The sequence below is a fragment of the Capricornis sumatraensis genome, chromosome 10 (genome assembly GCF_032405125.1).
Source record: "Capricornis sumatraensis isolate serow.1 chromosome 10, serow.2, whole genome shotgun sequence".
In the NCBI taxonomy this organism is placed as follows: Eukaryota; Metazoa; Chordata; class Mammalia; order Artiodactyla; family Bovidae; genus Capricornis; species Capricornis sumatraensis.
Window position 1 is genome coordinate 78,427,024 of NC_091078.1, and position 24,854 is coordinate 78,451,877.

Here is a 24,854-nt window from a genome sequence, read left to right on the forward strand (position 1 = left end):
AAATATCATCCAATGGAGCAGTTACCTCCCCAGACACGCTCTTCTCCCTGCTCTCAAACGCTGCTCAAAAAGTTAGCAACCTGGTTTTCTCCCCTCCTCTTCAATGTTACAGACTAATACTCTCTTTTCTTTTCCTAGTTTACTATTTGTGAGACATCTTTGGGGCAGGTTCCCTGAGAATAGTCTGGGATCATGTATCATTTATTTGTTGTTTCCACATCTCCCAGCTGAGTACTGAGCCAGTAGTTTAGAAAAATGAATGAGGATAGATGGTTGTAGATGGAGGCCTGGGACTGATTCCTTTTGATGCCCCTGGCTCCTTCCAGCAGACACCTTGTTAGACGCAAGTGTAGTCCCCAGGGGAACACACACATGAGGTAAGTCTTGTAGCTGTTTCTCTACAGCAGTGTGGAACCTCTGTGAAAACGAACACTTCCCATCTTACCAGATGCATCTCTAAAGGTAAGTGGTTAAAACACACACACCCACACAACAATAGCTGACTTACACGTGCCAACTCCCCTACCGAAGGCAGACACAGATTTATAGATTGTATAGCGTTCTTGTGTGCTATGCATGCCCGTGGTCTGTATCAGCACGATCTTAGTCACCTTTCAAGCTGGAGGGTGAACGTGGAATGTTTCCTGATTACAATTCCTCACCAGAAACCCTGGAGGTCAGGTGAGTTGCCAAATGTAGATTTCGTCAGATTTTCTCAAGGTAAAAAAGTACATATACCATCTATTAGCTAACAGTCATGAAGTCTTCTTCAGTTGCACCCCATAATCACAGATACTAATATTTATGCAGTGAAATATATGAATATTCATGCAGGATGGGATAAGCCAAGATGAAGAGCCTCATGTTAATTCAAGTCAGGTATTGCTACCATCATAAATAAATTCTTGCCATTTTCAGAGCTTTTCGGATTTGGGGATTAAAGATAAAGGATTGTGAAAGTGAAATGAAGTCATTCAGTCATGTCCGACTCTTTGCGACCCCGTGGACTGTAACCTACCAGGCTCCTCCGTCCATGGGATTCTCCAGGCAAGAATACTGGAGTGGGTTAAAAAAAGAATGAGGAGCTTTAACATTTTTTTTTAATTGCTAATTTTGGCTCTCCAGATGGAACAGTTTTGTTGTCGTCGTTGTTGTTCAGTCGCTCAGTCGTGTCTGACTCTTTGCGACCCCATGGACTGCAGCACACCAGGCTTCCCTGTCCTTCATCGTCTCCCGGAGCTTGCTCAAACTCATGGCCATCGAGTTGGTGATGCCATCCAACCATCTCATTCTCTGTCATCCCTTTCTCCTCCTGCATTTGGTGACTCACCTGACCTCCAGGGTTTCTGGTGAGGAATTGTAGTCTTTCCCAGCATCAGGGTGTCATCTAATGAGTCAGCCCTTCACATCAGGTGGCCAAAGTATTGGAGCTTTAGCTTTAGCATCAGTCCTTCCAATGAATATTTAGGACTGATTTCCTTTAGGATTGACGGGTTTGATAGCCTTTCAGTCCAAGAAACTCTCAAGAGACTTCTCCAACACCATATGGAAAAGCATCAATTCTTCGGTGCCCAGCCTTCTTTATGGTTCAAATTTCACCTCCATATGTGACTACTGGAAAAACCATAGCTTCGACTATATGGACCTTTGTCAGCAAAGTAATGTCTCTGCTTTTTAATACACTGTTTAGATTGGTTAGAGCTTTTCTTCCAAGGAGCAAGCATATTTTAATTTGATGGCTGCAGTCACCATCAAATACATAGTGATTTGGGAACCCAAGAAAATAAAGTCTGTCACTTTGTCCATTGTTTCCCCATCTATTTGCCATGAAGTGATGGGACTGGGTGCCATGATCTTCATTTTTTGAATGTTGAGTCTTAAGCCAGCTTTTTCACTCTCCTTTTTTACCTTCAAGAGGATCTTTTGTTCTTCACTTTCTGCCACTAGGGTGGTGTCATCTGCATATCTGAGGTTATTGATAGTTCTCCCAGCAATCTTGATTCCAGTTGTGCTTCATCTAGTCTGGCATTTCACATGATGTATTCTGCATATAAATTAAATAAGCAAGGTGACAATATACTGCCTTGACATATTCCTTTCCTGATTTAGAACCAGTTCATTGTTCTATATCCAGTTCTGACTGTTGCTTCTTGACCTGCATACAGGCTTCTCAGAAGGCAGGTCAGGTGGTCTGGTATTCCCATCACTTTAATAATTTTCCACAGTTTGTTGTGATCCACACAGTCAAAGGCTTTAGCATAGCCAATGAAGCAGTAGATGTTTTTCTGGAATTCTCTTGGTTTTTCTATGATCCAATGGATGCTGGCAATTTGATCTCTAGTTCATCTGTCTTTCCTAAATCCGGCTTGAACATCTGAAAATTCTCGTTTCATGTGCTGTTGAAACCTAGCTTAGAGGATTTTGAGCATTACTTTGCTAGCTTGTGAGATGAGTGCATCTGTGTGGTAGTTTGAACATTCTCTGGCATGGCCTTTCTTTGGGATTGGAATGAAAACTGACCTTTGCCAGGCCTGTGGCCTCTGCTGAGTTTTCCCAATTTGCTGGCATATTGAGTGCAGCAGTTTTGCTCATCACCTCCTCTACAGTGTTATGAACAGTTTAATACGTGCATTTCTCCATTATTGAGCCCAAATCATACTCGCTCCTTGTTCTCGCTCAGATCAGTTTGCTTTTCTGTACTCTGCTGTCCCCTCCACAGTCTAAGAGCCTTGTCATATTTTGCGGAGTTTGCTATCTTGGCGTTCCAACATTCACCCAGTAGCCAGAATGATCTTTCCACGGAAATAGAACTCATCACGTCACTCTCATATTTATTAATAAACCTTACCTCAGAGACTTTCTACTGTCTTTAAAATGAAATCTAAAGTCCTTACCCTGTTGGTGTGGCTGCTGAAACCCTGCGTAATCTGGTTTTGTCTTTCTTTCTTTCCACTACTGTACCCTAGCCACACTGGAGTCTTCTCCGTTCTCTTTCATCTCTGCACTTCACCCGTCTGTATCCACTACTTGAATCTTTGCCTTTGTCCCCTCAAAACACATTTGTCCAGCTGATGCCTGTTCTTTCAAATCTATATGTTCTGCATCTCACCATACTTCCAGTTCCTGGCATGGATCTCATTTTGTTGTGAAAACTTGCTGAATGTTTGTCTTCCTATTAGTCTACAAGTTGCTTGAAGATGGGGACGGGATCTTTTATTTATATCTCTCCACATTGGCTGATGCTTGGTGAGTGTTAGCATAGCAGAGAATTATTTCATCTTCCCTAATCACAGATTCATTTCGAAAAGTAACAGCAGTGTTTGCTTGCCTCTGTAGATTTTTGATTTTTTAATAAAAATCATGTAGATTTTTATTGTTTTTGTTGAATTATTATGACAGTAATAATAGTTGACAGTATTATGATAGTTTTAAGTGATCAACATAGTGATTCAATATTGATATACATTGCACAGTGATCACCATGGTAAGTCTAGTAACTATCTGTTGCCATACAAAATTATTAAAGTATTACTGATTGTATTCCCCATGCTGTATATTATATCCCCATGGCTTAATTTATAACTGGGAGTTTGTACCTCTTAATTCTCTTCACCTGTTTTGTCTAACCTCCCATACTTCTCCCCTCTGGAGACCACCAGTTGTTTTTTTTTTCCTGTATCTTTGAAATTTTTTCCGTTTTGTTTGTTCAATTATTTTATTTTATGGATTCCACATACAAGTGAAATCGTATGTTATTTTTTCTTTATCTAATTCATTTCACTTAGCATGATACCCTTTAGATACATTCATGTTGTTGCAGATGACAGCATTTCATTCTTTTTATGGCTGAGTAATATTTCACTGTGTGTATAGGGACTTCCCACATGGCTCAGTGGTAAAGAATCCACCTGCCAATGCAGGAGACATGGGTTCAATCCCTGGGTCAGGAAGATCCTCTGGAGGAGGGCATGGCAATCCACTCCAGTATTCATGCCAGGATAATCCCACGGACAGAGGAGCATGGCGGGCTGCAGTCCATGGGGTTGCAAAGAGCTGGATATAACTGAGCGCGCACGTGCACGCATGCGCGCACACACACACTCATACACACACATCTGTATCTCACATCTTCTTTATCCATACATTGGCTATTGTAAATTAATGCTGCAGTGAACATAGGGGTGCATATTTCTTTTCCAGTTAGTTTTTTTTTTTATTCTTTGGATGAATAGCCAGAAATGGGATCGCTGGATCGTATGGTAGTTCTAACATTAGTATTTTGAGCAATCTCCATACTGTTTTCCATAGTGGCTGCACCAGTTTAAATTCCCACCAGTGGTGTATGAGATTGACTTATCCCATGTGGGATCATTTTCTGAACTTTTCTTTCTGATAGTTTGTTACTAGCTTATAGAAATACAGTATACTTATGTATATTGATTTTTGTATCCTGCAACTTTACTGAATCCCTTGATCAGTTTTAAGTTTTTTGGTGGCGTCTTTAAGGTTTTTTAAAAATACATACTATTGTAACATCTGCAAACAGTGACAGCTTTTGCTTCTTTCTTTCTAATGTGGATAACCTTTATTTCTTTCTCATAGGAGTGGGACTTCAATACTGCATTGAATAAAAGTGATAGTAGGGATCCTTGTCTTGTTCCTGATCTTAGAGGACAAGCTCTCAGCTTTTGACCTTTGACTGTGATGCCACCTGTGGTCTCTTGTATGTGGCTTTTACTATGTGAGGTGCATTCCTCTATACTCATTTTGTTGTGAGCTTTTAAGCAACTGGATGTTGAATTTTGTCAAGTGCTTTTCCTTTATCTGTTGAGATGATCATGCAGTTTTCTCCTTTATTTTGTAAATATGGTCTATCACATTGATTGATTTGCAGATACTGAATCACCCTAAAATTCCTGGAATAAATCCCACTTAATCATGGCATGTGGTCCTTTTAGGGTTTCCCTGGTGCTCAGTTGGTAAAGAATCTGCCTGCCAATGCAGGAGACCCAAGTTTGATCCCCAGGTCAGGAAGATCCCCTGGAGAAGGAAATGGCAGCCCACTCCAGTATTCTTCCCAGGAGAATCCCATGGACAGGGGAGCCTAGCAGGCTACAATCCATAGGGTTGCCGAGAGTTGGACATGACTGAGTGACTGGACCACTACCATGGTCCTTCTAATGTATATTGTTGAATTAGGCTTGCTAATGTTTTGTTGAGATTTTTTGCATCTGTGTTCACTACGTTCACTGGTCAGTAATTTTCTTTCTTTTTTTTTTGGTAGAGTCTTGGTCTTAAGTTTTGGTCTGTAGTTTTAGTATAAGGATAATGAGTTTGGAAACATTCCTTCCTCTTTAAATTTTTGGAATAATATGAATAGAATAGGTATTAACTCTTTCTTTAAGTGTTTTACAGAATTCATCTGTGAAGCCATCTGGTCCTGGACTTTGTTTTGAGTTTTTGGATCACTGATTCCATTTCAATACTGGTAATCAATTTATCCATATTTTCTATTTCTTCTTGATTGTCTTGGAAGTACGTGTTTCTAGATTTCTTTGAGGTTGTTCAGTTTGTTGGTATATAATTATCTGTACGAATCTCTTACTATTCTCTGTTTTTCTGTGGTGTCAGTTGTAACTTCTCTTTCATTTCTGATTTTATTTATTTGGGCTCTTTCTCTTTTTTTGCTTGATGAGTCTGGTTAACGGTTAATCAATTTTGTTGATCTTTTCAGAGAACCAGCTCTTAGTTTTACTGATCTTGTCTATTTTCTTTCTGGTCTCTATTTCATTTATTTCTGCTCTAATATTTCTTTCTTATGCTGACTTTGGGCTGTGTTTGTCATTCTTCTAATTTCTTTAGATGGTAAGTTAGGTTGGTTCAGATTTTTCTTGTTTCTTGAGGTAGGCCTGTATCACTATGACTTCCCTCTTAGAACTACATTTCCTGTATCCTATAGATTTTGGAAAATTGTATTTTATTTTTATTTTTGAGATATTTTCTGATTTCCTGTTTGATTTCTTCATTGACTCATTGTTTGTTTTTAGTAACATGTTATTCCGATGCCTCATCTTTGTGTTTTCTCCAGGTTTCTTCTTGTGATTTGATTTCTTGTTTCATACTTTTGTGGTTGGTAAAGATGCTTGATTTCAGTCATCTTAAATTTATTGAGACTTGTTTTATGGCAATAATGTGATCTGTCCTGGAAAGTGTTCCATGACACTTGTATGTGCTTTTTTTGTTGTTTTTAAAAATGATTTTTATTGGAGTGTAGTTAATAGTATTGTGTTTCAGGTGTACAGCAAAGTGATTTGGTTATACATATACATGTATCTATTCTTTTCCAAAGTCTTTTCCTATTTAGATTATTACAGAATACTGAACAGAGTTCCATGCAACTATATAATAGGTTCTTATTGGTTATCTATTTTAATACAGCAGTGTGTAATTTTCAGTTTTACCTCAATAAAAAGTTCTGAACTTATATATATAACATGTCATTATATATTAACTGTGACACACATATGTATATATATTTAATCATTTTAAAATGACCTCATGGTTTGGGACATATGCTTGTAACAAATACATTTACAGATAAAAGAAAAATATAGCAGTGTGTACATGCGAATACTAGACTCCCAATCTATAGGTTCACCCTGGGAACCATTAAGTTCTTACTCTAATAAGTTAATAAATACATTAATTAGCATTTTTAAAAAGATTCCACATAGAGGAGATATTATATGATACTTGTCTTTCTCTTTCTGACTTTATTTGATAATCTCCGGAGAAGGAAATGGCAACCCACTCCAGTGTTCTTGCCTGGAGAATCCCAGGGACGGGGGAGCCTGGTAGGCTGCTGTCTATGGGGTCGCGCAGAGTCAGACACAACTGAAGTGACTTAGCAGCAGCAGCAGCAGTACCATCCAGTTCAGTTCAGTTCAGTCTCTCAGTTGTGTCTGACTCTTTGCGACCCCATGAATCGCAGCACGCCAGGCCTCCCTGTCCATCACCAACTCCCGGACTTCACTCAGACTCATGTCTATCGAGTCAGTGATGCCATCCAGCCATCTCATCCTCTGTCGTCCCCTTCTCCTCCTGCCCCCAATCTCTCCCAGCATCAGGGTCTTTTCTAGTGAGTCAACTCTTCGCATGAGGTGGCCAAAGTACTGGAGTTTCAGCTTTAGCATCAGTCCCTCCAGTGAACACCCAGGACTGATCTTCTTTAGGATGGACTGGTTGGATCTCCTTGCAGTCCAAGGGACTCTTAAGAGTCTTCTCCAACACCACAGTTCAAAAGCATCAATTCTTTGGCACTCCGCCTTCTTCACATTCCAACTCTCACATCCATACATGACCACAGGAAAAACCATGGCCTTGACGAGATGGACCTTAGTCGGCAAAGTAATGTCTCTGCTTTTGAATATGCTGTCTGGGTTGGTCATAACTTTTCTTCCAAGGAGTAAGCATCTTTTAATTTCATGGCTGCAGTCACCATCTGCAGTGATTTTGGAGCCCCCAAAATAAAGTCTGACACTGTTTCCCCATCTATTTCCCATGAAGTGATGGGACCAGATGCCATGATCTTCATTTTCTGAATGTTGAGCTTTAAGCCAACTTTTTCACTCTCCTCTTTCAGTTTCATCAAGAGGCTTTTTAGTTCCTCTTCACTTTCTGCCATAAGGGTGGTGTCATCTGCATATCTGAGGTGATTGATATTTCTCCCGGCAATCTTGATTCCAGCTTGTGCTTCTTCCAGTCCAGCGTTTCTCATGATGTATTCTGCATAGAAGTTAAATAAGCAGGGTGACAATATACAGCCTTGACGTACTCTGTTTCCTATTTGGAACCAGTCTGTTGTTCCATGTCCAGTTCTAATTGTTGCTTCCTGACCTGCCTACAGATTTCTCAAGAGGCAGGTCAGGTGGTCTGGTATTCCCATCTCTTTCAGAATTGTCTACAGTTTATTGTGATCCACACAGTCAAAGGCTTTGGCATAGTCAATAAGGCAGAAGTGGATGTTTTTCTGGAACTCTTTTGCTTTTTCCATGATCCAGTGGATGTTGGCAATTTGATCTCTGAGGGGGCTCATTTGCTGGCACATCCCTCCCCAGGCCCCTCAGGGGCACCCCAGTCCAGCCTTGGGACCCAGGGCAGCTCAGGCTTCAGGGATGTGACACCAGGCCAGGCACCTGAGGCCTGAGGGGAATCTTGATGGCATTTAAAAACTCTTTTTATTTTCTATTGGAATGTAGTTGATTTATAATCTTGTGTTTGAGTGTACAGCAACTTGATTCAGTGAACATAGGCCTATATCGATTCTGCTTTGGATTGTTTTCCTGTTTAGGTTATTACAGTGTTCTGTTGAGTTCGCTGTACTATACAGTAGGTCCTCATTGATTAACTTGTTTATATATATTGATGGGTATATGTTCATCCCAGCCTCCTCATTCATCCCTCCCTCCGCCCCACCTTTCCTGTTTGGTAACACTAAGTTTGTTTTCTAAGGTGTGGGTCACTGTTTTTCCTTTGCAAATGAGTTCGTTTGCATTGATTTTTAGATTCTACCCATAAGTGATCCTGTAGGCTATTTGTCGTTCTCTGACTTCCTTCACTTAGTACCCTCATCTCTAGATCCATCTGTGTTGCTGGCAGAGGCCTTATTTCATCCTTTTTTTTTATGGCTGAGTCATTGTACCGCATCTTCTTCGTCATCCATCTGTCCATGCACACACTGGCTGCTTCCCCATCGTGGCTATTGTGAATAGTGCTGCAGTGAATGTTGGCATGCAAGCATCTTTTCCAGTTTTTCTCTGCCTATAGGCCCAAGGGTGGAATTACTAGATCGTGTGGTAGCTCTGTTTTTATTTTTTTAAGGAACCGGCATACTATTCTCCATTGTGACTATTACCAATTTACACTCCCCCCAAGAAAAAAACAAAAAACAACAGAATGGGAAGGTTCCCTTTCTCCATGTGCTCTCTGGCATTTACTGTTTGTAGACTTTATGATGATGGCCATTGTGACCGGTAAGGGGTGATACCTCATTGTGGTTTTGATTTGCAGTTCTCTAATGAGCCGTGTGGAGCATCTTTCCGTGTGCTTTAAAAAAAAAAAAAAGTTATGTTAAATTGACCTCTTGAAATTGGCTTCTTGAAGGTCTGCCTTGTGAATTCTTTTTCAGTTACCTACTTCAGGACATTACGTGAGGGCAGGTGTCCTTTCCATCCCGGAATAGTGAATTTGAAGTGTCCCAAGTCCTGGTTTTCAAGTTGCTGTTACAGGAGAAGTCCACAAGGCGGCAGCACTTTCTCTGGCCCCACTTGGGTTCCTCAGGCAACCAGAGCCCCAGAGAAAATCTGTTCCAGAGTTGTCTCGTGACTTCGTCCCCCTTAACCTGCACTCCCCACAGAAATCCTAAGCCCTCCCCTAACTGTGATGCTGAGTGTGCTGTGGTACTTAGGTGGGAGGACTGCCAGGAAGGAGGCTGCTGGTGGGAACCCCACCACTGGGGTTGTGGGAGGACAGGGGACTTCTTTAAAATCCCAGCCCAAAGGGTTGGCATCATTTGAGAGCACTGGGTTTGCTTGAGCGGTAGGAGGGTGCATCTGGATATGGAGATTGGGGTCCCATCCACAGGGACCAGGCACTTCAGGTTGAAGGGGGCTTATTTACTGGCACATCCTCCCCAGCTCCAGCCCAGTCCAGCCTTGGGACTCAGGGTGGCTCAGGCTCCAAGGATGTGACACCAGGCCAGGGGTCCAAGGCCTATACCATTGGCATTTATCTTTTTAATTTTTGTTTTATATTGGAGTAACATTGACATACAATGTTGTGTTTCTTCTCAGCATACATCAACCTGGTTCAGTTATACATATGCATATATCAATTCTTCTTCAGATTCTCTTCCCACACATCTTACTGCAGTATGTTGAGTGGAGTTCCGTCTGCTATACAAATGGTCCTGGTTGATTTATTACTGTGTATGTGTTAATTTCAGTCTCCTAATTTATGCTTCCCTGCCACCCCACCTTGCCCCTTGGGCAGCCGTTTGTTTTTTATGTCTGTGATTCTGTTTCTGTTTTGCAAATGAGTGCATGTGTATCGATTCTGAGGTTGCAGGCAACAGTGATACCATTGCCATTTTGTCATTCTTGGTCTGACTTCCTTCACTTAGGATGATGATATCCAGATCTACCCATGTTGCTGGAATAGGCATTTTTTTCACTCTGTTTTATTCCTGAGGAATATTCCACTGTATATATGTACCACTTCTTTATCTGTTCATCTCTGGATGGAGATTCTCATTGCTTCCACCCCTTGGGTTTTGCCAGCAGTGCTCCAGTGAACATTAACGTGCATGTGCCAATTCCAGTTATGGTTTTTGTTTCCATATGGGCCTAGGAGTGGTCATGTGGTGGTACTTTTGTTAGTTTATTAAGGAACTTCTGTACTGTTCTCCATCGTGGCTGTTAACAATTTTCATTCCCCAAACGAGTGCTTAGGAGGGTTCCCTTTTCTCCATGCTTTCTCTGGCATTTATTATTTGTAGATTTTTGATGTTGGTCATCCTGACTAGTGGCAGATGATACCTTGTTGTAGTTTTAATTTCAGTTCTGTAATAATAAGCCATGTGGAGCATCTTTTCATGTGCTTAAAAAAAAAAAAGCTGTGTTAAATTTACCTCTTGAAATTGCCTTCGTGGAAGTCCTCCATGTTGTGAATTCTTTTTTGATTACCTACCCCAGGACATTTCTTGAGAGCAGGTGTGCTTTCAGTTCAGTTCAGTGCTCAGTCGTGTCCGACTCTTTGTGACCCCATGAATCACAGCATGCCAGGCCTCCCTGTCCATCACCAACTCCCGGAGTTCACTCAGACTCACGTCCATTGAGTCAGTGATACCATCCAGCCATCTCATCCTCTGTCGTCCCCTTCTCCTCCTGCCCCCAATCCCTCCCAGCATCAGACTCTTTTCCAATGAGTCAACTCTTCACATGAGGTGGCCAAAGTACTGGAGTTTCAGCTTTAGCATCATTCCCTCCAAAGAAATCCCAGGGCTGATCTCCTTCAGAATGGACTGGTTGGATCTCCTTGCAGTCCAAGGGACTCTCAAGAGTCTTCTCCAACACCACAGTTCAAAAGCATCAATTCTTTGGCACTCAGCTTTCTTCACAGTCCAACTCTCACATCCATACATGACCACAGGAAAAACCATAGCCTTGATGAGACAGACCTTAGTTGGCAAAGTAATGTCTCTGCTTTTGAATATACTATCTGGGTTGGTCACAACTTTTCTTCCAAGAAGCAACCATATTTTAATTTCATGGCTGCAATCAGCACCTGCAGTGATTTTGGAGCCCCCAAAATAAAGTCTGACACTGTTTTCACTGTTTCCCCATCTATTTCCCATGAAGTGATGGGACCGGATGCCATGATCTTCATTTTCTGAATGTTGAGCTTTAAGCCAACTTTTTCACTCTCCACTTTCAGTTTCATCAAGAGGCCTTTTAGTTCCTCTTCACTTTCTGCCATAAGGGTGGTGTCATCTGCATATCTGAGGTGATTGATATTTCTCCCGGCAATCTTGATTCCAGCTTATGCTTCTTCCAGTCCAGCGTTTCTCATGATGTACTCTGCATAAAAGTTAAATAAGCAGGGTGACAATATACAGCCTTGACGTACTCCTTTTCCTATTTGGAACCAGTCTGTTGTTCCATGTCCAGTTCTAACTGTTGCTTTCTGACCTGCCTACAGATTTCTCAAGAGGCAGGTCAGGTGGTCTTGTATTCCCGTCTCTTTCAGAATTTTCCACAGTTTATTGTGATCCACACAGTCAAAGACTTTGGCATAGTCAATAAGGCAGAAATAGATGTTTTTCTGGAACTCTCTTGCTTTTTCCATGATCCAGCAGTTGCTGGCAATTGGATCTCTGGTTCCTCTGCCTTTTCTAAAACCAGCTTGAACATCAGGAAGTTCACGGTTCACGTATTGCTGAAGCCTGGCTTGGATAATTTTGAGCATTACTTTACTAGCATGTGAGATGAGTGCAATTGTGCAGTAGTTTGAGCATTCTTTGGCACTGCCTTTCTTTGGAATTGGAATGAAAACTGACCTTTTCCAGTTCTGTAGCCACTGCTGAGTGTTCCAAATTTGCTGGCATATTGAGTGCAGCACTTTCACAGCATCATCTTTCAGGATTTGAAACAGCTCAACTGGAATTCCATCACCTCCACTAGCTTTGTTTGTAGTGATGCTTTCTAAGGCCCACTTGACTTCACATTCCAGGATGTCTGGCTCTAGATGAGTGATCACACCATCATGATTATCTGGGTCGTGAAGATCTTTTTTGTACAGTTCTTCTGTATATTCTTGCCCCCTCTTCTTAATATCTTCTGCTTCTGTTAGGTCCATACCATTTCTGTCCTTTATTGAGCCCATCTTTGTATGAAATGTTCCATTGGTATCTCTGATTTTCTTGAAGAGATCTCTAGTCTTTCCCATTCTGTTCCTCAGTTTCTTTGCATTGATCGCTGAAGAAGGTTTGCTTATCTCTTCTTGCTATTCTCTGGAACTCTGCATTCAGATGCTTATATCTTTCCTTTCTCCTTTGCTTTTTGCCTCTCTTCTTTTCACAGCTATTTGTAAGGCCTCCCCAGACAGCCATTCTGCTTTTTTGCATTTCTTTTCCCCACAAACTTTGTAAATACGAAGTGCCAGAAACACTGGGTTTAAAGTTGTTAATACAGGAAATGTCCACAAGGCGGCAGCACTTCTTCATGCCCCACCCCGGTTCTTCTGGCAACCAGAGCCCTGGAGAAAAGTGTTCCTGGCTTGCAGATTAGAGAGGAGTGTGCCAGGGCTCAGGTCCCATATGTCTTCCCCCTTACCCTGCACCCCCCAGACACCGGAATCACCGGCGTGGGCCGTGTGCACCTTTCTTTTAGGGCTGAGTCTCTACTGCTGCAGACACACTGGTGGGCAGGGTTGACGCCCAGGATGGCTGGTTGCGTGGGTTGGCCAGGACTGTTTATGGCACGTCCTGGGTATAAAATTGGTCTCTGGGACAACTGGCTGTGAGGCTTGATCACGACGCTTGTGAGAGTGCGGTTGTGCAGAGTTGCCTGAATGGGAGCTGGTTTGCAGGGGCACCTGGGCGCTGAGGTGGCCCACCAGGGAGCGGGGAATCTCCTTGGGAGGGACTGACCCCAGCGGGGCGGGGCGGGGCGGGGCACAGTGTTAGCCTGGTAGATGGGGCTGCAGAAATGCCGCTCAGCAGCGCTGGACCAGCTAGGTAAAAAGAGGGTTAAAGAAAACAGTCCCTGTCAGCACTTCTGTCCCTGGAGGTGATACCAGAGGCTTGCCTCTCTGGTACACGCCCTAAACGTAGTCCCTGAATTTCCTTCCTGTGTGACAGGGGCACTTTGCAAGCTGCTGCCTCACTTGGAATAAGTGAGTTTGTGTGTGAACCCTTCAAGAGCGGAGTGTCAGTTGTCTGCGCTCCCCCAGCTCTCCTCGCCGTGAGTCCCGCTGGTTTTCAAGGCCGTTCTAAGGGCTCACCTTGCTGGTGCAGGACCCCTGGGCTGAGCTACCCGACGTGGTGCCTGTCCCTCCGCTCCTGGGCGGGGGGCTTCCCGGTCGCGACGTCCCTCCCGCCCTGGGTCCCGCACCAGGGGTGTGGGTTCTGACTGCCCCTGTGCCCCTCCTACCTGTTTGGACGTGACGTTCTCTTTTATAGACTTACTTGCAGAAAACCTGTTCTCCCAGCCTTCAGGTCATTCTCGGAAATAGTTGTTCTGTATCTGCTTGTGGCTTTGGTGTCTCCAGGGTAGGAGATGAACTCAAGTTCCTCCTTCTCTGCCATTTTATCCAGACCAAACATGACCTCTGTAGATTTCACATGTCTACAGGAAGTCATGAATCAGTACATAACTGTGTTCATACTCTGCCTGGTTTGGGATATTTGAATATAAAAATCTTGTATGTCTAAATCATGTGTTACAATTCGTTAAGCACTTTTACTGGGGCCTGGAGAGTACAGATAAGGTAGTAGCTCCCATTAGCATCTGTCTCTTAGTAAAGGAAATGCTAATCCCTTACCGTAAACTAGCTTGTTTTACGTTTGATATGTGGGGAAATCCTTTTTGGCCTCTACTCTCTGGGTAACTACATTTCTCTCTTTGGTCAATATATGGTGTATTTAAAACAGGTCTGTAGAAAATGTGGTAGATCTCGGAATGAATGTGCATTACACAAACGGATATCCCAGGGGCTATTTCTTGACTCAGTGTACAGTACTCCTGTTAGTACTGGGTTGTGGAGATCTTTGTGTGCTAGTACCTGTTGACCTGTTTTCTTTTTAATTGCTCCACAGCACTCCTTCATAAGGACAGGTTGTAATTTATTTAGCTGTTCTACTGAAAGGCATTTTGGTTCCGTCTCTGGCAAAGGAAACATGCTCACAGGCTACATGAGTGCCTTGGTGGGGAGGACCGGTGAGGGCTGGAGACAGATTGTCTGCTCTCAGAGCGGACTCTGCACAGCAGAACTTTCTGTGATGATGCAAGTGTTCTTTCTGTGCATCTCCATCTCTGAGCGGCATCATGTACGTGTGTCCAGTGCGACTGGGAGCCCCTAAGCATGTGAGGCTCCAGAGCATTCCAGATGTGCGAGTGTGTTTAAGTGGGAACGTGGGACCTGAAGCTTCTGTGTTGGGCAGTGCAGGATAAGCTTTATGCCATTGTGTAAGCTTAGTGTAATTTGGTGGCCAGGGCATCCAAAACCCCTGAGAGAGATAGGACTGTGTCTTCATATCTGTGTCCCCTGCACGAGCACTGCCTGGCAAATAGTCGGTGGTCGATCAGTGTTCATGGGCTCAAAGTCACGGAGGCAGTGTTAGAAGTTGTACTTTAGACTCTAGTTAGGATGTATGACTGTTCTCGTACGTCTCTGATCTTCTGTTCCTTGTTTGAATGTGTTTGAGTCGAGCTTTTTAGCTTTACCTGCTTAATCTTTATCCTATAATAATTATGCAATATCATGCTGCTAACTGGCACGTGGGGAGACCTAGTGTCTGCTGATACCTTCCTTTTATCTTATTTGTCAATAAGGATAGAAAGGATCTAAAATATAAAATTTACTTGAATTTACATTAAATTAAAGGCGAGAAGAGGGGCATTAATTTTGGTACAGACGCTGGACTATCTTTATGCATTTTTGTTAATCCATACCACAGATACTTATCTAGTGTTTTTGTTGCTTTTCCGGGAAAGCACAGCTTTTAGTAGTTAAAAATAGCTCTCTTTTCCTCCCATCAAGCTTTCTTTGTTATAATTAACTTATGAAGTCCCCCTGAATTATTGAAATGTGTCTGTAATACACATTTGGGATTTGGGAGAAGGAATGAAGAATTATTTGATGGAAGCGATGATTACTTGGATCCTGAAACAGAAACTATTTAGCTGTTAAGCATTCTTACTTTCACATCTTCCACTGGCATAGACAAGGCTGTTTTGTGGTAGGAACTGTATTCTACACATTTATCAAAATACAGCCCTATAGCGATAATGCTGAATTGTTTTATGATAAAATGAGATAAATATGTACTACAATTTAGCTTAATTTATTTTGTCAAACTGAATGCTCTCTAAACATCAGGTTTATAAAAGCTTAATAAGACAAAAGCCTAGTACTAGAAGACAGTTACTTTTCAAAGGTTTTTTTTTTTTTTTTTTCCTTTCAGTGATGATGTCCCAGTGCCTTTTCTGAGATGTCAGACTTCGCTTGGTTAAGGATAAGAGTTACTGTGTGTCCTGAAGACGTCTTTTGTGATTTGTGGGTTGTGTGGTGAGATGTAGGGTCTGTCTTTAAGATGTGAGTTCACAAGGTTTTGTTCCTAGCTGTGTTCTCTGAGCCACCTGAACGATGAAGCAGTTTTCTGAGTTTTTCTCGGTGTTGGTCAGCTAAGTGACAATGAAGTATCCTTTACTAAAGCACTTTGACAGTTGGAAGGATATGTGTGTGCATTTATCTAGTTTTAATTTAGCTCTTTTGTGCCTGGCAAGTCCTAGATGCTGGAGGTCCTGTTTTCAACCCAGAGTTTGCTAATAATAATCAAGATAGATAATTAAAGTCTAGTAAATGAAGGACTCTTGGAGAATAGAGAAGGGGTCAAGGGTGGTACCCATGAGGAGCCGTGAGTCCGAGTTTACTACGTAGGAGGAGGGGCGGGGGTGTAGAGCACCTGAGAATGAGTGGGGGCAGCCTTGGGAAGTGGAAGCAGCTCGTCTGGCTCAGAAATGGTAGAAGACAAATCTGGAGGTGTACACAGGGCCTGTGATAGTAAAGGTCTGAGAGCAAATCAAATTTTTGGACTTACTGCCTGCTGTCTGGGAATTTGTATTCAAGGAGAGTGGACGAAGCCCACTCTGCCAATAAGAAAGGTAGGAAATGCTGTGAGCGAAGTTCGTATCAAATACCCTGAGATTTCTCAGAAGGAACAATGTGCTCTCTGAATTTGACAGGTCAGATAGATTGTCAGCCTAGGTGTCATGGTGAGCCCAGGATTTGGGTGTCTGTAGGGGACAGAGAAACACGCAGATGTTAGACTTGTGGAATTACCTTCAGTGGGGAAGAAGGGACACAGGACTAGAGCTGACATGGTATTAGAGTGAGTTGTATTATTTTATTTTCACCCGGCCAAGCTTTGATGAGGTTTGATGAACTAGCAAAGCCTCTCCTTCTGGGCTGAGGACATCTGGATCATAACTGTATGTGACCAGAGACCATTGTTGCTCAACTGGGGGTGGTTTTCTGCAGCTTGGAAACATGTGATAATGCCTGGAGATGCTTTTGGTCTTTATGCTGGGGGAGAGGGTCGTGCTGCTGAATATCTTAACACGCACAGGCTGTACCCCTGAAGTGAAGAATTAGATGGCTCCAAATGTCAGGCGTGTCACGGTTGAGAAGCCCGGCCTTCGAGGTCTCTGCTGTGTGTGGATGTGCTTGTGCGAGGTCGCATTTAGATGCATCTTAGATCACAGAGGAGGAGTGTGTATATCTTCACCCACAGCCTCACTGTGTACTCTGTGGAAATAACAATACTGGGTCATAGGTAAAATGTGTGAACAAGTAAAAGATTCCTTAAAAAAAAACAAACCATAGTCCTCCCACTACTGCTTTTATGCATGTTAGCTGGGTCAGCTTCTAATGGCTCCCTTTCTTGAATTCTAAGCATATCTATTGGCAGGCTTTTCCACCTACCTTTCTTAAAAGTTAATCAGTGGCTTAATATTGAAGGAACATGTCAGGTGTCTTGAAATAACACAGGTAAGAGCAAAAGAGCTAAAGATGAAATACATCAAAACCTCTTCTTCTTGTTTTGATGTTCTTGTGACTGTTTCCATTTTCCAGAGGACACATATCCTGGGGAAGATGCTGCTTAAACCTTTCTGTCCATAGTGTCAGTGTAGAAACACACTTTTCTTTAGAAAAGCCTTACCTATTTGTAAAAACAATCAAAATAAACCAATAAAGGAGAGACCAGATATAGAGAAGTGAGCCTCTTAGTCTTATTTGAAGGTGGGCTTATCTAAATAATTATGTATTAAAGAAAGCAGAGTATGTATTTAGAGTGATATTTATTTGGAACAAGGGCAAGAAACCAAAAACATCCATCTATTTTATACAACAGAGAGATAAAGACAGTGCATCAGCTTTCCTTAGTTACTTAGCCACCTCGCCACACTGTCCCCCAAAGAGAACACAGGAAGTACTAGCTGCTTCCATAAAACGGGAGCATCATCACTGTCTTTTTAAAATTTCCTTTCCTGCATAAAACCAGAAATTTGTTACAGCTCGGCAGCTTGGAGATAGGGATATTTTGTGTTTTTCTAAGTCAGGAAGGCATGGGGCTTTTTAAAGAATTTCATTTTAAAAATAGAAGTGACAAGATAAGTTTCTCATTAAAAATATATTATGGTACTTGGTAACAGGAAAAAAAAAACCATGTATTCCTCCTACAAACTTATTTTCCTGCAGAGACAAGACTCAGTTAAGTGGGCAGATGTTCTCAAGAGTTATTTTAATAGAATCCTATTTCTGAGTCCTTTGTCTCAGCCTACAGCCCTACAGTGTGCACGGAGGCTGACACTCGCAGGCTGCTTAATCACTCTCTTCTCTGTTAGGTCAGCCCCCTGCTTGGTTCTCCCCTTCACTGTGCTTTCTTTCCTCAATCCTTAACTCCTAAAGGAATGTGAAACTTGTATTTTGGCTACCGGGGCGCCTCTTAGTATGTCTTTCTTTTTTGAAAGAACATCGGGGATTAAGTTTTTCACAAAAACCTTTATCCAGATACAGTATGGACCTATGGAAGCCTCTCCCTCTTTGTGTTCTATCGAATATGAACAGGGTTTCTTTTTCACAAGTTAGCAGTGTTTTACATTCCAGGACAGCGTTGCTAGTTTTAGGAGTCAGTTGTGAATCTGTCTTTAGAAATATGATCTGTGTTTTCCAATTAAATGACAGGATCGTGGTAAATGATTTCATAAGGTCTTGATGGTGTCAATATATGCTTCTTTTATTTATTAAAATACACTTCAATCTTTAAACAAAACTAGGCAGTTCAGTAGTTAGGAATTGGCCTGTTTGTCTGTGATGAATGCCTGAATCCATCATCCTTCCCCCTCAAGATCTGTTTCTAGATTTGTCTTGGATCCCCATGGTCCAGGGAGGAGATACCAGCACTTCTCTGCTCTGAAGGTGAGAGAATTGGATTTCATCCATTTCCTCGGCAGGGAGTTTATTCCCCGACTTCTCACCTCACTCCAGCTCAGCTGGTCTTTTCTCTCAGACTCCTTTTTGTTCTACATTCTCTCATCTTCTAGGGACACAGGTTTCCTGGCTGAGGGTGCCATCTTGGTCACAAGCTTCTCAGAGCTTCCTGCTGCTGAGAGAACCAAGTGTTCACTTGCCCCTGACAGCCCCTGAGTGTCCATTGCTTCCTTGCTGACCTCTCACTTCAGCCACCCCTTCACTGTCCCTCTTACCTTCACTCGGATCTCTAGGCACCTGTCAGAGCTGCTTTCGAATCATCCGTGGAGCTCTGATACCTGCCAGGAGTACACAGGTCTCCACTGCTGAGTGGAAGAAAGTTTGTCTGTGGAACAGTTTTAAAGATTTTTCTGGACAGTATTTCATGTTCCATTTTAACTCTGTGTAAATATAACAAAGTCTGTCAACATTTATATAACTTTTCTGCCTGGAGATGGTATTTTAAATTGAAGGCTGGGAACCCCTTATCTTTGTACCTACTTGGGACCAGACTGAGGCAGTCAGAAAATAGGCAATGACTAGTCGGCACTATGAATATGGTCAACTCTGCGTAGCACTTCCTCGTCTAAACTATTCCCTTAAACTCTGGCGTAAGCAGGAAGATTGATGGATGCAGAGTCTAGATTCAGATACTACTCATGGTGTGGAAAGCTCTGGTGTTTTGTCTGGAACCATCTGCCTCCTTTTCTTGCTTCTGAAGGTTCTGGGGACAATCACAAGAAGAACAGTACATAAAAGTGCTTTGAAAATGACACTGCTCTGTACAATTTTAAGGTGAAACTGTTGTTGTGATATTGGGAGCTGAAAAAAATACAGCTTTCCTAGACTTGACCCCAGTGTGTCCATCCATCAAGTTCAGTCTCTGACACAATAAATAAGCCATTTAGCGCTATGCCTTTCTCAGTGTTGGCACCTTCTGATTTCAGTTGCTGCTGCTGCTAAGTCGCTTCAGTCGTGTCTGACTCTGTGCAACCCCATAGACGGCAGCCCACCAGGCTCCCCTGTCCCTGGGTTTCTCCAGGCAAGAACACTGGGGTGGGTTGCCATTTCCTTCTCCAATGCATGAAAGTGAACAGTGAAAGTGAAGTCGCTCAGTCGTGTCCGACTCTTGGAGACCCCATGGACCGCAGCCTACCAGGCTCCTCCGTCCATGGGATTTTCCAGGCAAGAGTACTGGAGTGGGGTGCCATTGCCTTCTCTGTTTGATTTCAGTAGCAGCTGGTTATTCTAGATCACAAATCTGCCTTACTCAGGCACTGTCTTGGTTTGGAGGGGACTTACTGGGCAACACCTCAGTGTTGGGTCAGAACCTGGAATGGTGTTTGCACGCAGGGAAGGCACAGTAAGTCGTCACTTCAGCCAGTCACGGAACCGTCCTGTCCCCTTGTCATGCCACGTCGCGTTTGCTCTGTTACCTGGCGTTGCTGCTGCCTCCAGTCGGGCCTCTGCTGGGGAGCAGGTAGGTACTCAGTGTTGCGCTTGGGCACCTCTGTTCAAATGCTGTTTGGCTACTTGCAAAAACTGTGACTTTGGGCAGGTTGCTTAATACCACTGGAGCTCAGTTTTCTCTCCTGTGTAAAACGCAGGAAAAAAAAACCCACTGTTAACCTTAGAGTTGTAATGAATTTGAAATTACTAAGTGTCTTCCCTTCATTTTTAAGGTGTCCTGCATTCACGACAAAGTAACTGTTAGGATTTAGTCATGCCTCATTTGATTGTACTTCACAGACACTGCGTTTTGACAAATTGAAGGTTTGAGGCAACCCCGCATTGAGTGAGTCTCTCAGCACCATTTTCCCCACCGCCTTTGCTCACTTTGTGTATTTGTGTCACATTTGGCAATTTTTGCAGTACTTCAAATCTTCTATCAGCGAAAAGAATATGACTCACTAAAGGCTCAGATGATAGTTCGCAATTTTGAGCAGTAAAATATTTTTTAAATTATGGTATATATACATTGAGGCTTGCTTTTTTAAAATAGATACAGTGCCATTGCACCCTTAAGAGACTACGGGGTAGTGTGAACCTGACCTTTATATGCACTGGGAAGTCATAAAGTTGTGTCACTTACTTTATGGTGGTGGTCCGGATTCCTCCAAGGTAGGCTTGTGTAATGCCTGCTTTTTCTTGAACTTGACTTTCAGAGTTCTGAGGCAGTAGTAGAATCCATTGGGGAATTATTAAAAAAGCAACCTGTTACTGTTTCAACAACAACGAAAGGTTAATCTGCTTCCACCCCCAATCCACACACACTACCCGCAGCTTTGGAACTTGGTCCTCTACCAGCCTCCTGCATGGGAGTCCCCTTAAAAAACCTATCACCATCTTTTTCGTCCTTTGAAATCTATGGAAATAACTAGTCATGCTGATGGTTTTTTTCCTTAATTTCTCATCTTTACCTGCAAACTCAGAGAACTGGGGGCTAGTTTCTGATTCATGGGCTTGCAGCATGAATCACTGTATTGGCAGACTGCTGTGGGGACGGTGAGGTGAAGGGAAGTCACAGGTAAGCCAGCTAACTGGTCGAGAATGTGGGCTTGTGAAGGGGTGCCAGTGCTCCCCCTCTTAACTTGGCGCCCAGGCGACTCAGGTTGACTCACCTAGCTGGAATGGCATGGAGAGATGAGCACCTTCTGGGATGAAAATATTGTCTGTTCCCAGTCTTGACACTCTGTTGTCAACAGCACTCACACCTGCAGTATCAGCATCCTCCACTGCCACCTGCAACCGGAGATGGAGACACAGTAACAGCTAGTATCTCCTGACAACACAGTGCCTGGTGCAAAGTCAGCCAGGGCTTTTACCTGGATCGGCTGTATCCCCTTGCTATCCTTTGGGGAGGCTCTATTTTTCTCCCCATTGTACAGGTGAAGAAACCAAAGCTGAGAGTAAAACAGCTCATCCGAGCTCCTTTAAAGAAGGGCACACAGTCTGAGATCTTACTACCGACATCATAATGTTAGCCAACTGCATAAAAAAAAATAGTGTTTTTCTGTTAAGTATATGGGTGGTTGGATTCTTTCCTTATGGTGACACCTATACGCAGTCTTGGAAGCCAGTGTACTAACCTGCATTGAGCTTTACGTTGCCTAGATTTGGAGGGAAGAAACCGCATCACAAATGTTACATGGCCTTTGTCTTCCAGCTTCCATTGTGATTCAGAAATGGTGGTGTCACATGGATCCTTGTTTGGAAGGAGAGGACTGCCGAGTGCTGCCCGATTACTCAGGTTGGTCCTGTAGCAGTGGCAACAAAGTCAAAACTACCAAGGCAAGTATAGACGGAATGCAACTGCACGCGACAGCTTCCGCACGCTGTAGCCTGCCCCCTGCATTCATCCTGCCACCAAGAGGGAGGGTAAAGTTCCGTGGGCAATGCCCCGCTAGGAGTCGGGCCCTGTGAAAGGCCCATTTCTCAGCATCACCCTCCATTTCAGATTTATGGAGTCGTGACTGGTGGAGGGATGCCTTATCTGAAGCAGGGCTCCTGAATTCATTTCAGCTCCTTCACGGGCGGATTTAAAGTAAAGGTTTCACAGTTGACAGTCCCGTGCATCAAACCAGTGTGGCCAGACCCCACATCCTGGTGACTCACTGAAATAGAATACCTGCCACCTCGGTGGAGATTTAGTCTGGCTGAATTGGCTGAAGACTCCAATTCAAGCCTTGTAAGTGGTGTTTCCTCCCCATTCATCCTCGTTCTCGTTGTGTCTCTGAAACACTCCATTTTCTACCCAGTTCTCGAGCCAGGAACTGCACTTCTTTCTCCTCTCCTGCTGTCCACGCTCTTGTTTTGTCTTAGGGACTGGTACTCCCACACCCCGCCCCCTCTCTGCATCATCATAGTTACCGCCCCTGGGTGGTCTCTGCTGTGTCTGGATGACCAGGGTTGCTTCCTCATACCCACTCTTGCTTCCCTTCCTGCCTGTTCTCCATAGAATGGAGTCATTTTTGTGAATTGCAGATCTGCTGAGCTAGTCCACCCCCAAATCTCTTGAGTGGCTTCTCTGTGCTCCTTAGCTCACCTCTGCTTGTGTGGCTCTCACTAAAAAACTCCGCAGAGCACCTACCTTCGTTCTTTCTGCTCCAACCATCTCAGCCTCGGTTAGTCCTTCCCGTGGTGCTTTTCCAGCTGCAAAGGAATGCGCTTTCTGCCATCCTTCTCTAGAAAGAAACCATTCTTCAGGGAATCCTTCACTGATCGGATGCACATCCCTTGTATCTCTGAGTGCATTATGTAAAACACAGTTCACAGGCCTTGCTCCACTTACTTGCTTCATTCTGTCAGCTTCCTGTCTGGGAGGAGAGCGGTGAAGTCAGGGCCTTTTGCTGGGTCGCTCACCTAATAGTCCCAGAGCTGGCTGAATCTCTCTGCACTGTTTCTTGTACAAAAATTAATAAAACAGGTCAGTCTAGGATTCTAATGAGCTACACACACTGGAATGGAATGGCTGTTTAATCCTAGTTGCTGTGTCAGCTTTGGCCCCCCAAAGAGGTATAATATCCCTTGAATGGTTTCTCACCTTGCTTACATTTTCCCCCTTTATGAGTGTTTTGAATTACTCAAGTTCTCAGTCATCTTCAGCCACTGAGGGCAAGAACAGGTGAGCTCTCCTGTGTGTGCACATGAGGTATTATAATAAACAAGATCTTATAAATATTTAAACAAGTCATTAATAAAAGATTAAGTCTAAAACATACTATTGTAAAACAAGATTTAAAAATAAACTTTACAGGTAAATTTTAGCTGATATTTATTACATCTCAGATTATTAATAGTCTAATAAGTTGTCTGACTTATTCTTCATTATGTAAGTAAAATAATTTCAAAATCAAGACCATTTTACCATTAATTACAATTATCAACGAAGTTGTCCTTGTTAGTGATATCATGATCACTAGGTTAAATGACCTGATCTATGCTTTTTTATCCAGGGCAGTAGAGGTTCATGGAGGTTGTAGGCAGAGGAAGGAAGTTACTACTGCCACCATTAAAAAAAATTGGAGTATAATTGCTTTACAATGTTGTGTTATTTTTTGCTGTACAATTAAGTGAATCAGCCATATGGATGCATCTATCACCTCTTTCCCATCCCCCACCCATCTAGGTCATCACAGAGCACCAAGCTGAGCTTCCTGTGTTATACAGCAGCTTTCTACTAGCTGTCTGTTTTACACATGGTAGTGAATATATCAGAGAAGGCAATGGCACCCCACTCCAGGACTCTTGCCTGGAAAATCCCATGGATGGAGGAGCCTGGGCTGCAGTCCATGGGGTTGCTGAGAGTTGGACACGACTCAGTGACTTCACTTTCACATGTTGGAGAAGGAAATGGCAACCCACTCCAGTGTTCTTGTCTGGAGAATCCCAGGGACGGCGGAGCCTGGTGGGCTGCCATCTACGGGGTCGCACAGAGTCGGACACGACTAAAGCGACTTAGCAGCAGCAGCAGCAGTGAATATATGTTATACCCTAAGCAAACCATAACTCTGAAAGACACATGGACCCCAATGGTCACTGCAGCACTGTTTCCAACACTGACATCATTTTTATCAGCTCTTCTAACCCACTCCCATAAACTTTCAATCTGGGTAAACCCAAGTGTGCCTGTTAAACAAATCCTGCCTTAAGATAATTCCAGTGTCCTTTCCCATGGGCCCCCATCAGCCTCTTTTCCCTTACCTCTTCCAAAATCCAAATCTTGTAGTGGCCAAAGAGCTAGAGTCTTAAATCCGTCAACCATAAACTTTTCCTTTTTGTGTGTTTCTTGTAGACTAAGAAATAACGTTTTGCAAGGCTATACTTGTATTGACTATTACACAGAAATATAAAATAAGATACTGAGCGCCAGTCAGCTGTGTTCTGGGACAGAATGCATCTAAGGAGCCCCTTGCTTGAGCAGCTCCCTGCTGTTTCCGTAGTTAGCGAGGGTATTTGCACGAAGCGGGCCTGGAGGGGTGTTGTAGCTCTATGTGCTGGGATTAGGAGTTTGCTCTAGCGAATCCTCAACGGCAGTGACATTT

At 43.1% G+C, this 24,854-nt stretch overlaps 1 protein-coding gene across 1 annotated transcript in view; it reads left to right on the top strand.

Annotated features, from left to right (window-relative positions):
• The window catches only part of TAFA4 (TAFA chemokine like family member 4), a 120,103-nt gene extending 95,487 nt beyond the window's left edge, over positions 1-24,616 (top strand). Inside the window, exons 3-4 of the mRNA XM_068983114.1 lie at positions 21,977-22,101; positions 24,605-24,616. Of these exons, the coding sequence (XP_068839215.1) occupies positions 21,977-22,101; positions 24,605-24,616 (137 nt within the window). The remainder of the gene's footprint in view (positions 1-21,976; positions 22,102-24,604) is intronic.
• The last annotated feature ends 238 nt before the right edge of the window (positions 24,617-24,854 follow it).